Here is a 13,436-nt window from a genome sequence, read left to right on the forward strand (position 1 = left end):
TGGCTTGTTCTAACTATGGCTTGTTATTGCACGCAAACCTGACATGGTTTATTAGGCATGGTTTGCTCAGCAAGCATCTGGAGCAGGGTGGGAAAACTGCCATAACTCTGTGGTAGATCACAAGCCGGTCCTTGGTTAAATTTGTGGTGTCTCGGGTAGATCGGGTAGCAGACAATGAGTAAAGAGGTCTGCTCAAGACCTTTGAGAGCTTCTGCCACTCGAAGCAGCTAGTACTCGGCAAGATGTAGTGTAATCAGCAGCTTCCTATACTGGAGGGACTGTAACTTAGTAGTAGAGCATGTAGAAGAGTCCAGATTCAATTCTGGACATCTCAAGTTAAAAAGGGATTGGGTCAGAAGTGATAGAAAAAACCCTTCCCCACCTGCTGGAGCAGACACTACCGGGCTTGATAGACAGAATACCATAAGGAAGCTTTCTGTGCACCTGGTTTAATCCTCAAAAACAAATGTTGGAGGGGCTGGTGGGGGCACTAGTTGATAAAACTGCTGCTGCTGTGGATTTTACCACCCACAAAACCCCGTTGAGCCTCATCCTAATCCTGTCAAGCTAATTCAGTTCTGCTTTTCGTTCCCTCTCGTGAACTCTAGGCACCAGCCCCCACACAGTGGCCAACGTCTCGGTGCTGCCTCTCCAACAGGCTGTCAACATCACCTGGGAGCCAGGCTTTGACGGGGGCTACTTCCAGAGGTTCAGCATCTGGTATACGCCGCTGTGAGTCCTCGGTTAGGATTTTGGAATGGAGGCTGTGGGCACTAGGCCCCAAATGGCTGCTGTGCCCAAAAGTGCTGGGGGGAGGGAGAGACAGGATGGGGGCAAGTATTCCCTCTCTCCATCTGCTGCTTTCTCAGTGGGGGGGAAAGGCACATATATCAATCACAGTTACACTTCCTCACAAATATATGCTCTTTCCACCTCCCCTCTGTTCAGAGCCGAAAGGAGGGCATCTTGTCCTGCCACCCAAAGAAATGTGAGCAAGTTTAGTTTGTTTGTATTCAGTGTAGGAGAGGCTAAGCCAGTGCAGGAGCAGGAACAGCAAACTGCCCCTCATATACTGTGTAGTCTTTCAGGGAATATTTACTGAAACCTTCCATGGGTACCATAGGAGGTTATGCCAGCCACACTGACAATATTGGGCAGTGATCCCTGTTTGAATGTCTTTTGCGTACCAAACAAAGACTTAAAAAAACAACAACCAAGCCTTTTAAATTACATTTATGATGTGGAATTAATATAGTTATTATAGCTCCACGAAACATTTATTTACTCTCTCTTCCAACAGATCAGTTTTGTCAATGCTGTGATTGCTTGATCTGTCGCTTCTTTAAAAAAAAAAAGTGATAATTTTTATGGTTATCTCAATTGCTGCTTTCCCATTTTCTTTTATTGCAATGGGTTTCTAGGTTGCTTTTGCTTTTATGCATTGCCCAGACAAGTCTTGTAGTCTATTGGGTGCCTGATAAACTGAGTGAATAGATTAATTAAATATAAACGTTACTGGAATGCTTCTTCCAGGAGCTCACAAGTCCCTTCTGCTCGAAACCACAGGGGTTTTTCTGTCTCTGGTTTGGATTCTTAGTGACTGCAGCCTCTCCTCTATTTCTGTGTCCCACACAGGTTGAAACGCTTCAATCGCCCTCACCACGACTGGGTTTCACTGCCTGTGCCTGTTGGGGCCTCCCACGTCCTGGTGGAGAATCTGCAGCCAGATACTGGCTACCAGTTCAGCGTTTTGGCCCAGAACAAGCTGGGTAGCGGTCCCTTCAGTGAGATCGTCACCACTGTGCCACTAGGTGAGAGGCACAGGACTTCTTTCCTTCTGATCAGCAATGTGTCACTCCCAAACTATACCCTTAAAGGAACAATGCACAGTTTCAACACCCGTTGTCTCTCTTTCTTCTCCTTCTCCTCCTCAGGTTTCCCAACAAACACCATGCCGCCCAACCCCTCATCTACGACCTCACAGATTTTCCTATCCCCACCTCAATCCCTGATGGCCAACGAGACCACGCGGGGGGTCCTCCTCCTGTGGGAGCCCCCGTTCCAATTCTCTGTGGCTCTAACAGGCTACACCCTGGAGCTGCGACAAGACCAGGGCGGCTGGGAGGTTCTTGACGGATCCATTTCCAGCTCTGAGACGCAGCTCCTGGTGCCTGGGCTAATCAAGGTGGGTTCAGAAGGGTGTCAGAGATACAGTTTTGAAAGGTTAGTGCAGCGGGTGGCGCTGTGGGTTAAACCACAGAGCCTAAGACTTGCTGATCAGAAGGTTGGCGGTTCAAATCCCCGCAACGGGGTGAGCTCCCGTTGCTCAGTCCCTGCTCCTGCCAACCTAGCAGTTCGAAAGCACGTCAAAGTGCAAGTAGATAAATAGGTACTGCTCCGGCGGGAAGGTAAACGGTGTTTCCGTGCGCTGCTCTGGTTCGCCAGAAGCAGCTTAGTCATGCTGGCCACATGACCCGGAAGCTGTACGCCGGCTCCCTCTGCCAATAAAGCGAGATGAGCGCCACAACCCCAGAGTCGTCCGCGACTGGGCCTAATGGTCAGGGGTTCCTTTACCTTTAAGCAAACTAAGGCTCGGGGGCCGGATCCAGCCCAATGGCCTTCTAAATCTGGCCCGCAGGCGGTCCGGGAATCTGCGTGTTTTTACATGAGTAGAATGTGTCCTTTTGTTTAAAATGCATCTCTGGGCTATTTGTGGGGCCTGCCTGGTGTTTTTACATGCGTAGAATGTGTGCTGCTTGAAAGTGTGTCAAAATACCAAAAGCTGGGATCAGGTTGGGCAGGATTTCCATTGACTTCAGGGCACTGCATAGCTCCCTGCCTTTCCTTGGGACTGTCAAAAAGTGGAACTAGTTAAGCAAACTGATGCCCCTTCTGATGCTGTTAAGTGGGAGAAGGGTTTACAGTACAACCACAGTGACCATAAGAGGGTTTTCACAGTGTGCCCCTGCTTTCTCTCCTACCCACCCTCCGCTGCATTGTAGGACGCCTTCTATGAGTTCCGCCTGGTGGCCTTTGCTGGCAGCTACATCAGTGACCCCAGCAACACGGTCAATGTCTCCACAATAGGTAAGGGCCAGAAAGGGGGCAGCAAAACCTGCAGCAGCTTCAGGATTAGCTCACTTTGCGGGAGGCCACTGGAGCTGTTCAGAGCTCCTTTAAAATGTCACACTTATTAATAGAAGGGGTGAGCGAATCTCTCGGTTTCTCATTTTCCCAGTATTTCCATGTCAATTTGCAATTAAAAAAGAAAAGTCCTTATGTTCTGATGCAACAGGGCTCCTACAGCGATTCTTCCTCCATGTCGAGGTTTCTTCCTACCCTTGCCGTTGTGATAGTGTGACATTCCCCCTCTTCCCACCAGGCATGGAGGTGTATCCCTCCCGCACCCAGCTCCCTGAGCTCCTGCCCCAGCCAGTGTTGGCAGGAGTGATTGGCGGGGTCTGCTTTCTCAGCACGGCTGTCATCTTCAGCACAATGGCGGCTTGCATCATGAACCAGAGGCGAGCTGCCCGTCTCCGCAAACGCAGGCAAGGTAAGGAGCTGTTGCGCAGAAAGTTTGAGCAGACATGTTCTCCTGTCGCCCCAGAGAGATAAGGAACTTCCAGCCCACGAGCCAAACTTGGTCTGCCGCACCATTTGAGGCAAGTTACATCCGTCTGTTTTGCGCCCGATGTCAAAGGAACAATTGGGAGCTTAAAGTGAGCTTTTGATCATTTCTGTGCTGGTCCCATTGAAACCACTTCTCCCACCCAGTGCTGCTCCTTGAACTTTCGAAAACCTGTTTTCTGAAGTTTTAAAGGGCAATGTGGGGCTGTTTGCAAAAGGGCTTTTAAACAGCTCCACACTGCGCTTTGAAGTCCTGATAATCGGGGCTTCAAAGCACATCTGCTGTCAGCAATGCTAAGTGATTGGCAGGTCAGCTGCATCTCTGCAGGGGTGGGGAGGTAAGGATTGGGCCCACTGGCCAGAAAAGATTCCCCACCCCTGAGCTAATGGGTAGAAATTGCAGGGCACAAATTTTAACTGGACATTACAATAAAACTCGATGGTGGGCCAGGCTGCCTCAGGTGGTAACAGCAGACCAAGCAGCCATTTGTCAGGGATGCTGTCATTGCATCCTGCTCTGCAGATTCTGCACTGAGCTGGACAAGGTTGGACTACACAACCTCCACTGTCCCAACTCCATAGGCTGCATTCAACTAAGTTCTACTCAAAGTAGACCACTGAAATGAACAGGCCTAAGTTAGTCATGGCCATTAGCTTCAGTGGGTCTACTCTGAGTAGGACTAGCATTGAATACCACCCGATGATTTTGTGAGGCAAACAGTCAAGACCCTGTGGTTGCAGAAAATGGTGTCTGGTGCAGAATCCAGCCTTCTGAGGATCCCACCATTGCATTTATAGGATACACTTTTAATATGCAGAATAAGAAAGTGTGCACAAATTCGCACAATCCATTCAGGCAACAGCATCTGGCTTAATTTTTTTAAGAGCTGCTATGTTTTGGCACATTTGCGTTTGCTTCTAGTAGTTTTCATTGTGGATACCCTGGTTTGCTATCTACCAGGAATTTTCTTTTTTAAAAAAATATTATTTATTTAAAGCATGGCATAAAATAATATCTCTTCGTTTATTTATTTTAAAGCCTGGAAAGCAACTCATAGGATAGAGGTCGCCACCCTTTTTTTTAACATTGTGGGCACATTTGGATTTTTGAGTGCATGCCCTTCCATTCACTTCTCTCCCCCTTCCCCAGATTGGCACACCCTTGAGAGACAGAAAAAGAGAAAGCACATTCATGCAGGTTGTGCTTTTCCAAATAAAAGCGCATAGAGCCGAAATAGCAAGTGGGGCAGAGCGCCACTCTTCCAACTTTCTGCAGAAGCTCTCTGCAATTTTTCCCAGATCAGCTCCCAAAACAGAAAGAGACAAAGCATACTTTTCAAAGTGGGGGGGGAACCCTAGCATCCTCATCACTTCACGACCAAGGTTGTCAGTGAGCAGGAGGGGTTCAGAAGCTGTGTAGGCAGCTGGGAAAGACCTCAAGGGCACCACTGCACCCATGAGTGCCATGTTGGCAGCCCTTGTTACAAGACGTAGCAGCAAAAGCAGGCTAAGCAAGATCCCAAACAGAATCAATTCAAGCTCCCCTTCCTGTCCCACCTGAGAGCAGTTGCTAAGGTCCTCCTTCAGCTTCTTTTTTCATTACCTTGGAGGTGGAATTCACCTGATCTAGCTTTTAAACATTTATTTATCAAAATATTTTTTTCTTCTCTCCCAACTTTTTATGTTTGCACATGGGACCCCCAAAGCAGTTAGCAATCATTAGCAATATGGGGTTTTTTTATATAAAAATACACACAACCAATAAGAAACAAAAATACAATGGATTTATTTATTTTTAAGCTGCAAATGGAAACAACAACAGCAATGGTCCACCAAAAGCTTACTATATGCTAAGAGTCATATTCCAGGTCAAAAGTGCATGAGGGGAACTTGAAGCTAACACCTGAAGGCAGAGAGGTGGCCAGAAGGACCTTCAGGGGCAAAAAGTTCCAAAGCCGGGGTGCCACCACCAAAAAGGCCCCGTCTTGTGTGCTCAGTTGCTGCAGCTTAGAGGGTGATAAGATATTCTACAGGGCCACCACTGAGGACCTGTGCATAGGTAGCTTTCCATGGGAGGTGATAGCCTGCATCCAAAAACCTTTTGAGGCACAGCTGAGCGATCTCTGTCCCTTCCAACTGTACTCCAACTCCCATCAGCCCCAGCCAGCACTGCCAATTGTCAGGGATCATGGGAGTTGTAGTCTACAATGCCTGGAGGGCCATAGGTTCCCACCATCAGACTGCAAAGGCCAAACACAGCATTTCTAATTGGGCTTGGACACAAACTGGTTGCCGATGAGAAAGGCACAAGATCGGAGTGAAGTGATCGAAGGAATCAGGCCCAGGTCTGAGCTACACCATTTATATTCTGCACCTCCCCAAATCAGCTGGAAGCGTCCTGGAAGTCCCCAAGTGGGACTTGGCTGCAAAAGCACTCCCCAGTTGTTCGCCCCCAGTGTCTGATATTTGTCATCTTCTTACCTCCAAACATGGAAGGGTCCATGTACACTTCACATCTGAAAGCCATCGAAAGACCTCTTCCTCTTCCATGAATGAATCTAAAATTCTTTCTTCAAAGTTTTCTGCCTCACGGCAATGAGTTGCGGAGGTTAATTCCGCTTTTCATGCAGACATACTTTGTCATTGGATAATATCCAGAACCTGCCACCAGCCAGTTTTCACTGTGCTGTCCTTAGGAGTTCTGAGACAAGGTGGCACGTTTTTCTCAGCCTATTGCATGAGTCCACTTACTTACTTCTCTCTGCATGGGTCTGTCCCAGAGGTGAGGAACCTTCTTCAGCCCAATGGCTCTAATCCATTCTGGACAACTTTTCAGGCACTACATGCCCGGGGGGGGGGGGCGGCAGGGGCAGCACCAGATGCAAAAAATGGACAAAGCCACAAATGTCAATTTTACCTTTGGGCAGAAGGTTAGTTTCTGTGTGTGTGTGCTTGCTTGCTCATCTCTCATCTATCCAGACAAGCAAGAGGAATTATCAGGAGTAAAGGACACACTCCAGCCAGACAAAAACTCAAGGAAACAAGGCGAATGCAGGGGTGGAGAGGCTGCAGGAGAGTTTGCAAGATGGTCTACATTTCCGTTCTAACCTTTTAGCTAGGACAGAATATCCTGTCCAGGGTGGGGGCAAAATTTGCCATCAAGGTCACTTAAATTCTAAAAGAGGAAGTAGATTCTCCGCTCTATTCTCTATTAAGCAAATTGCCTTCGTTTGCTTTCTTTCCTAGGTAATTCAGTCTGCTGTTTTTCCAAGGGGGACAGTGGGGAGAGGAGTAACACATGCAACATCTAAACCCACTCCTGGCCACATTAAATCCCTTCTCAGCACCTGGGGGGGGGGGGTGCCACACACACACACGCTTTCAGTCTTTGCATCCTTAAAGACTAGAAACTTGGCGTCTTAAGTAATAGCTGGGATCCTCAAGAGGGTTGAATTCTATGCCCGATGCTGATGTCTGTGACCACAGAAGATGTGCAGTTCTCCCCTCTCACAATTTGTGCCGCTGCATGACTAGAGTTGCTTGCAAGCTGCAAGGGACTGCATTTTTAAAAAAAGGAGGAGGAGGAAAAAGAAAATCCTGCTTGTTTTCTGAGCTGGACAGGGAGGTGGTCCTTGGAACCGAAGCTGGAAGGGAGTGGGGGTCAGGGCAAGTTTGAGGCTGACACGGGCATGTGTGTGCGTGCATCTGTCTGTTGGCCGTGACGTGGCAGTCGTCCCGTCCCCTTTCATTGTCACTTCTTTTTTGTTTTTTGAGTTGCTCTCCGTGTGATTTCCCCTTTATGTTCTCGTGACCTTCCAGATCCACCAACCGTCTTCTCCCCCAACAAGAAGCTTCTGCCTTCACAGTAAGTCACGCCATCGCATGACATCACTTCCTGCTCCCACTCATGCCAACCCTGCAGCTCCTTCCCCTGTTGCTTCTGCTCAGCCCGCCCTGTGTTTTGCAGGCCACAGCCAGGGGGAGAGGGAGGAAGCATCTAGTGGGGTGGGAAAGGGAAATGCTACAGCAGGGCTCCGCAGGACGGCAAAAACAAAGTCCCACGACAGGCAAGGCTTATAACTTGGTGGTGGAGCATCCGCCATGCGGGTACAAAGTCCCAGGTTCAATCCCTGGCATCTCCAGGTAGGGCTGGGAGAAACTCCCCGTCTGAAAACCTGGAGAGCCACTGCCACTCCATGTAGACAAGAGTGACTCTGATGGCCAATATTCTGACTCAACATAAAGCAGCTTCCAACATTAGGCAAGCCGGACGTGAATGGCATAGCCTTCTCCCACTGTTGTTTCCGGTGAGTGGTATTCAGGTTGAAACAGAACTGATAACAAACCAATCAAAATAATAAAAACAAATTATTAAGAGTCCAGTTGCATCAGTTTAAATTTTTGTCCACATTCCATAGCCACCAGATGAGCTGCAATATGTCTGATCATTACTATTATCTAGTCCCGGCACTGTAATCTGAACTGTGAAAGCGCATGGTGCAGCTGCCTTTGGTGGGAATCTTCTTAACCACAATCCTAGTCATATACACACTGCATGTATGTTCTGTGAATCCCAACACTCACAAATGCAAAAGCACAGAAGTTCTGTGACCTTCAAAGCCGAATCCTGTGGCCTGTAGGAACTGGATAAGTACGCATTTGGCAAAATTCTGTCATTAAAAAAAAATCTGCATGATTTGGACTTATTTGCTGCTCATAGCGAGGTTGCTGTGCAAAGCACAAAATGGCAATCTGGGTTCCAAAATTTTGCCAGGCATTTCCCCACACACAGATTTAGCAATGCTACGGACTTAAAACCCGTCTTAAAAATAATAATAATTGAGAACACCGATTCTCAGTAAGCTGAATGTTGCACCTGGTACCACATGAGCATAGGCCTAAATGTTTTTTTGGCTTATAGAATCATCTGCAGCAATAGCATTTTGTCCATGTCTGATGCCAAGTGTAGAGTCCCTCACTCACCCCACGAGTTATCACCAGAGGTTTCTCAAGCTCCCTTTCAAATTCTGTCCAATTGCCATATTTGGGATCAAGAAAGACATTTTTATCCAAGGTGAAATTGATGAAAGGCCCTTAGAAGTTTGTATGTTCACATGCATTTGGGGAGCTGGTATAAATAATCACTTATTGAAATACACTTTCTGCTTTTTTTATTTTTTAAAAAAGACATACCTGCCTTGTCAGGGAGAAGTTATAGAGCCTCATCTTCCTTTAGCATGCTAGTTTTCTCAGTGCAGCTACAAAAAGTGGTACAGCGGACCACATGGTGATCCTGAGTTTGTGTTTTGGCTCTCACCTTGAGCACCTTTTTGGCCACAAGTCCTGTTGCTTGCCGCAGCATGCCTTCTGCCTTGCGCAGCTCGATCTCTGCAAGGCTGGCCGTCCTTCCTCTTGGGCAGGGTGGTGTCTGTTCTTGACAGCTTTTAGGGAACCCTGGGGCTGGGGTTGGTGGGAAACTGAGCCTAATCTCTTGCCAGCTGACCAATATAAATATATTTTGGGGCTTCTCCCCGCTCCAGAAATTCTACAGGCACTGCTAGCCCAGACAGCGTTGTGAAGATGAAATTCCAGGCCTCCCCGTATCAGAGCCTTCGCCGCTCCCTGCTGTGGGGGGAGAAAGCCAGCACCAGCTTAGGCCTCAACATCACCAGCAGCAATGCGAGAAACAACTCCAGATACACCCTCTACGAGAGCCACGTCGGGGAGCCGCTACCCCTGGAGCGCATCTGCCGCGGGCCCGACGGCCGCTTTGTGGTGCAGAGCGAAGCGCCGCCTCAGGAACGCTTGGCGGCCATGCTGGAACGCTATTCCCTGTCCCTGGCTTCTTCGGAGAGCAGCCTGGGCCAGCTGGAGCCTTACCTGCAGGTCTACTCCCCCCCTAGGCCTGAAGAGCCCGTCTGGCAGAAAAGCGTCCCCCTGAGGCCCAAGAGCGCCAGCCGCTCCCGCCGCGAAGCCAAGGCCTCCGGCTACCGCCAGGGACGCTACTTCGACTACAGCAGCAGCAGCCCAACGGAGGAGGCCGAGCCCTTGTGCATTGTCAACATCAGCCCAGTGGCGACCATGCCGTACGGGGCTACCAAGCAGCGCACCCAGACCACCACCCAGAGCCCCGAGGGGCACGTGGACGGGCCCGCCACTGCCGCCTCATCTTCCTCGCCACCCCCTTCCTCGCCAACCTGCTGTAAGCCCCCGATCAGCCAAGCCCATGCAAATACCTCAGCCCAAAGTGGGATTCTGCAGTACTTGAGTCTCCCCTTTTTCAAGGAGATGAATGTGGATGGTGACTGGCCTCCAGAGGAAGAGGAGGAGGAGGAGGAAGAAGAAGAAGAAGAGGAAGAAGAGCAACCTTCCAAACCAGCCCTCCATGAGGCTCTGGGCAGCACTGAACTCACTGGGTTGGGGGATGAGGACAAAACCGTGTGTCCAGCCTACATGGACACGCAAGCCAATCTAGACCCTGCTCAGGTACAGGCCTTGGCCAAATCTCTCCTCAGGCTCCCTCACTCCAACACAGGCCCGGCTAAGGCTGCCTTTCCCAGGACCTCGGTTTGCCCGAGTTACCTCAGTTCCTTTTCGGAAACACCCTCGCCCAAGGAACCAGGGCCTTGGTTGGAGGTGCTGTCGCCCCCTCAGCCCCCCATGGACAGCAGGCAGGCAGAGCTTGCCTACACAGCCATCCCCTCAGAGCCTCACTGGCCCCACGCAGCGGAGGAGCTCCCAGAGTCTCTGCCCCCCGAGAGACACAAGTCGCCTGTCACCATTGCCCTGGCAGGGCCGCCCACCGAGAAACTGCCAAGGGGCAGTCTAACCAGCCAGAGCAGCGGCCGAGGCAGCGTGTCCTTCCTGAGACCTCCCTCGCTGGCGCCGTCGTTGGCAGGCAGCTACCTCAGTTCCCCCTTTGCAGAAATGACCGGCTGGCAAAGCAGCTCCACAGGAGAAGAATGCAGGCTCAAAAAGGACCCTTCGGTGGTTGCCATCAGTAAAAGGTGAGACCAAGAGGGCAGGCAAGGGAGCGGAGGTGAACTAGGCCTGCAGTTTTCCCTGGAGGCTCTGGTGGGTTGGAAGAGAGCTTGGGGGCCTCAAGTAAGCACCTCGCAAAGGATGAGCCAGGGTGAAACATGTCTAGCAAATTAAAAAGTTTCTAGCCATTACGACTGTGCATCAAGACCTGGAAGCCAGATGAAATTGCAAAAGCTGGAGTGAGGAATAAATGGGATTTCAAGAGGTAAAATTAGTAAAACTAATGCAACAAACCCCACATGAGAAAGCAGCCGTGGTAGGAATTTCCCCTTCCTTTCCACACTTAGAGCCCTCTCGGGGTCTTAATTCTGCAACCCTAAGTGGACACAGAGACTGCAAAAAAAATCATAACAGGATCCCAATGCAAACAAAATTCTGACCCCAGTGAAAAAGCTGGTGGTGGAGAAAGGACGCTGCTAACTGGTAGGACATCTGCCTTGCAGGCAGCAGGCTCCAGGTTCAACCCCTAGGTTCTTCAGCTCCTGTCTCCAAGCCCAGAGAGCTGCTGCCAATCAGTGTAGACAATACTGAGACTTGGTATAGGGCAGCTTCCTATCTTCTTAGACTCTCCAGCTTTAGCAGGCAAGCAGAACAGGATGTGAGGAGGCAGGACACACACCTGCCATACTCTCTGTGTCCACAGGATGGAGCCTCCCTTCTAAACATCCTTTCCGTGTTAATTTTGCTCTTTTTAAAGCTTCCAAAGTATTTCCCAAGTTGTGCATTCTTTTAAATTTAACTTTTCATAATTGAGCCCAACCGTTTGAAACCTGGAGGTTGGTCAGGGTGCAAGACGTCTCCACGCAGGGACATATTGTACCACCCAAAGGTCCTTTGCAATACAGGAGGGGGGAGGGACCATGCCTTGGTGGTGGAGCACCTATACTCTGCAGGCAGAAGGTCCCCAGTTCAATCCCTGCTATATCTGATTACAAAGGTTCAAGGAGCAGCAGGTAATTTGAGAAACAGCCAGTCAGAGTAAACAATACTGGGTTACAGGAGCAAAGAATCTGAGCTGGACCGAGACACCTTCCTGTGTTCTAAGGGAGAACATAGCTCAGTGGTGGAGCACCTGCTTGGCATGCAGAAGGCAACAGGTTAAAAAAATCAGAAAATCAGAGTCTTTGCCATTACCTGTACCTGAGTCCCCGGAGAGCAGCTGCCAGTCCAGGGCCATCTGGAGAATTGGACTCGCCTGGTATTACAGGGTTGGGGAACCTGTTTCAGTCCAAGAGTTGCATTCCCTTCTAAGCACCTTTCCTAGGGCCACATACCTGGATTCGGTGAAGCCAGAGGGGAAGGGGAACGGAGCAACAGGTGTAGAATTTACATTTGTAGCCAGTTTCTTTTCGATTACCTTTCTGCACATGCTTGCACACTCGTCTTTGCCCTGCAAACCAGCAAGAGGCATTATCGGAGTTCAAGGACAATGCGTCCAGGCAAAAGCACCCAAGGAGGGTGCAAAGCAAAGCCAGTGAAGGAAGCGGCATGGGGAGAGTTCTGAGGGCCAGATAGAGAGGCCTGGGGGGCCACATTTTGCCCCAAGACCTGGGGTTCCCCACCCCTGTGCCCGCTCTCCTGTCATAATGGGGGCTGCTCTGTGCACTGTCTGAGTCCACCCGTATTCCATGGATCTTTGCAATATACAAGCCTACCCCCATATCTCTGCCATTCTGTCCATGAAGTGGGCTGGGAGGAGATGCTCCTTTAAACAGACGCTGGTAAGCTGTCGAAGCAGAAAAAGATCCAAACAAACTAGAACAGCAATACGTGAAATAGGAGCAACAGCATTAATCATTAAAATAAATAATGTCAAAATGGATATATTGAATGTCATATGTGAAATATGAATCATTTAAGGGTAAATCTGGAAACCATGGAAGTAGCAGATGGTAAGTCAATGAATAAAGTACCGGTAATTTATGGTCTATGTTAAAATCTGTAAAGGTTGGGTTTTTTTGGGGGGGGGGGATCAATAAATAAAATGTAAAAGAAAAAAAGACCTAAACAGGCAGTGGAGGGGATCGATTTGGAAGCATTGCTTATGGATACTTTTAACTTGTCCTATCGGTAAGCTGTATGTTTACGTAAATGTTTGTGTATGTTAAATGAACTGTTAATTGTTGATTACTTCTTATTTAGTGCTACGTTGCAGTAATGTTACATGTCTTACGATGTATTGTGGCTGTACTACTATTTTAGCGTGCATTGCTTGGAGCACAGATTTACTTGCGGAAAACGCAATATATGAGTAAATTTATAGAATGGGGCAGGCACTGCCCCACCAACCTCTCTCTGCCCTCCGCCATCTGCCTGCCTTTTTTACTTTTAGCAGTCTGTCCAGTGACTGTCACTGCCATCCTCAGTGTTGCCTTTATAGAATTCAACAGACAAGGAGGGGGGATGGAACTAGACTTGAGCTGGTTCTGCCTGCCATTGGCTCTGTCTCCGCTTCCGGTTGGACTCCCTGCTTTCCACCCCACCAGTCCAAATGGACAGCACTGCAAACAGCCTGGTGGAGAGGATCCCACCCTCTCTCCCTCTTAGCCTTTTCAGCCTCCATGTTTCCTCTCTCGCACACACGCCCATATCTAACTCCCCTTTTATCGCTTCCAGGAGGAACACATCTGTGGACGAGAACTACGAATGGGACTCTGAGTTCGCCCTGGAGTCTGACCTGCTGGATGCGCTGCAGCTTTATCGGAGTGGGAACCCCAAAAGGCCAGTCTCCACCATCGCGGCACAGGAGTTGGAGAAGCAGAGTAAGC

At 49.3% G+C, this 13,436-nt stretch overlaps 1 protein-coding gene across 4 annotated transcripts in view; it reads left to right on the forward strand.

Annotated features, from left to right (window-relative positions):
- IGSF9 (immunoglobulin superfamily member 9) overlaps positions 1–13,436 on the forward strand; it is a 64,222-nt gene that overhangs the window by 49,098 nt on the left and 1,688 nt on the right. For 3 of the 4 annotated variants that reach the window (XM_079957515.1, XM_079957513.1, XM_079957514.1), the window contains exons 13-20: positions 609–732; positions 1,636–1,811; positions 1,935–2,185; positions 3,003–3,087; positions 3,383–3,553; positions 7,402–7,492; positions 9,168–10,634; positions 13,285–13,430. In XM_079957515.1, coding sequence (XP_079813641.1) covers positions 609–732; positions 1,636–1,811; positions 1,935–2,185; positions 3,003–3,087; positions 3,383–3,553; positions 7,402–7,492; positions 9,168–10,634; positions 13,285–13,430 — 2,511 coding nt within the window. The remainder of the gene's footprint in view (positions 1–608; positions 733–1,635; positions 1,812–1,934; positions 2,186–3,002; positions 3,088–3,382; positions 3,554–7,401; positions 7,493–9,167; positions 10,635–13,284; positions 13,431–13,436) is intronic. The other variant, XM_079957516.1, reaches the window with a different exon arrangement.

The sequence above is a fragment of the Podarcis cretensis genome (assembly GCF_951804945.1).
Source record: "Podarcis cretensis genome assembly, chromosome: 16".
NCBI classification, from domain to species: Eukaryota; Metazoa; Chordata; class Lepidosauria; order Squamata; family Lacertidae; genus Podarcis; species Podarcis cretensis.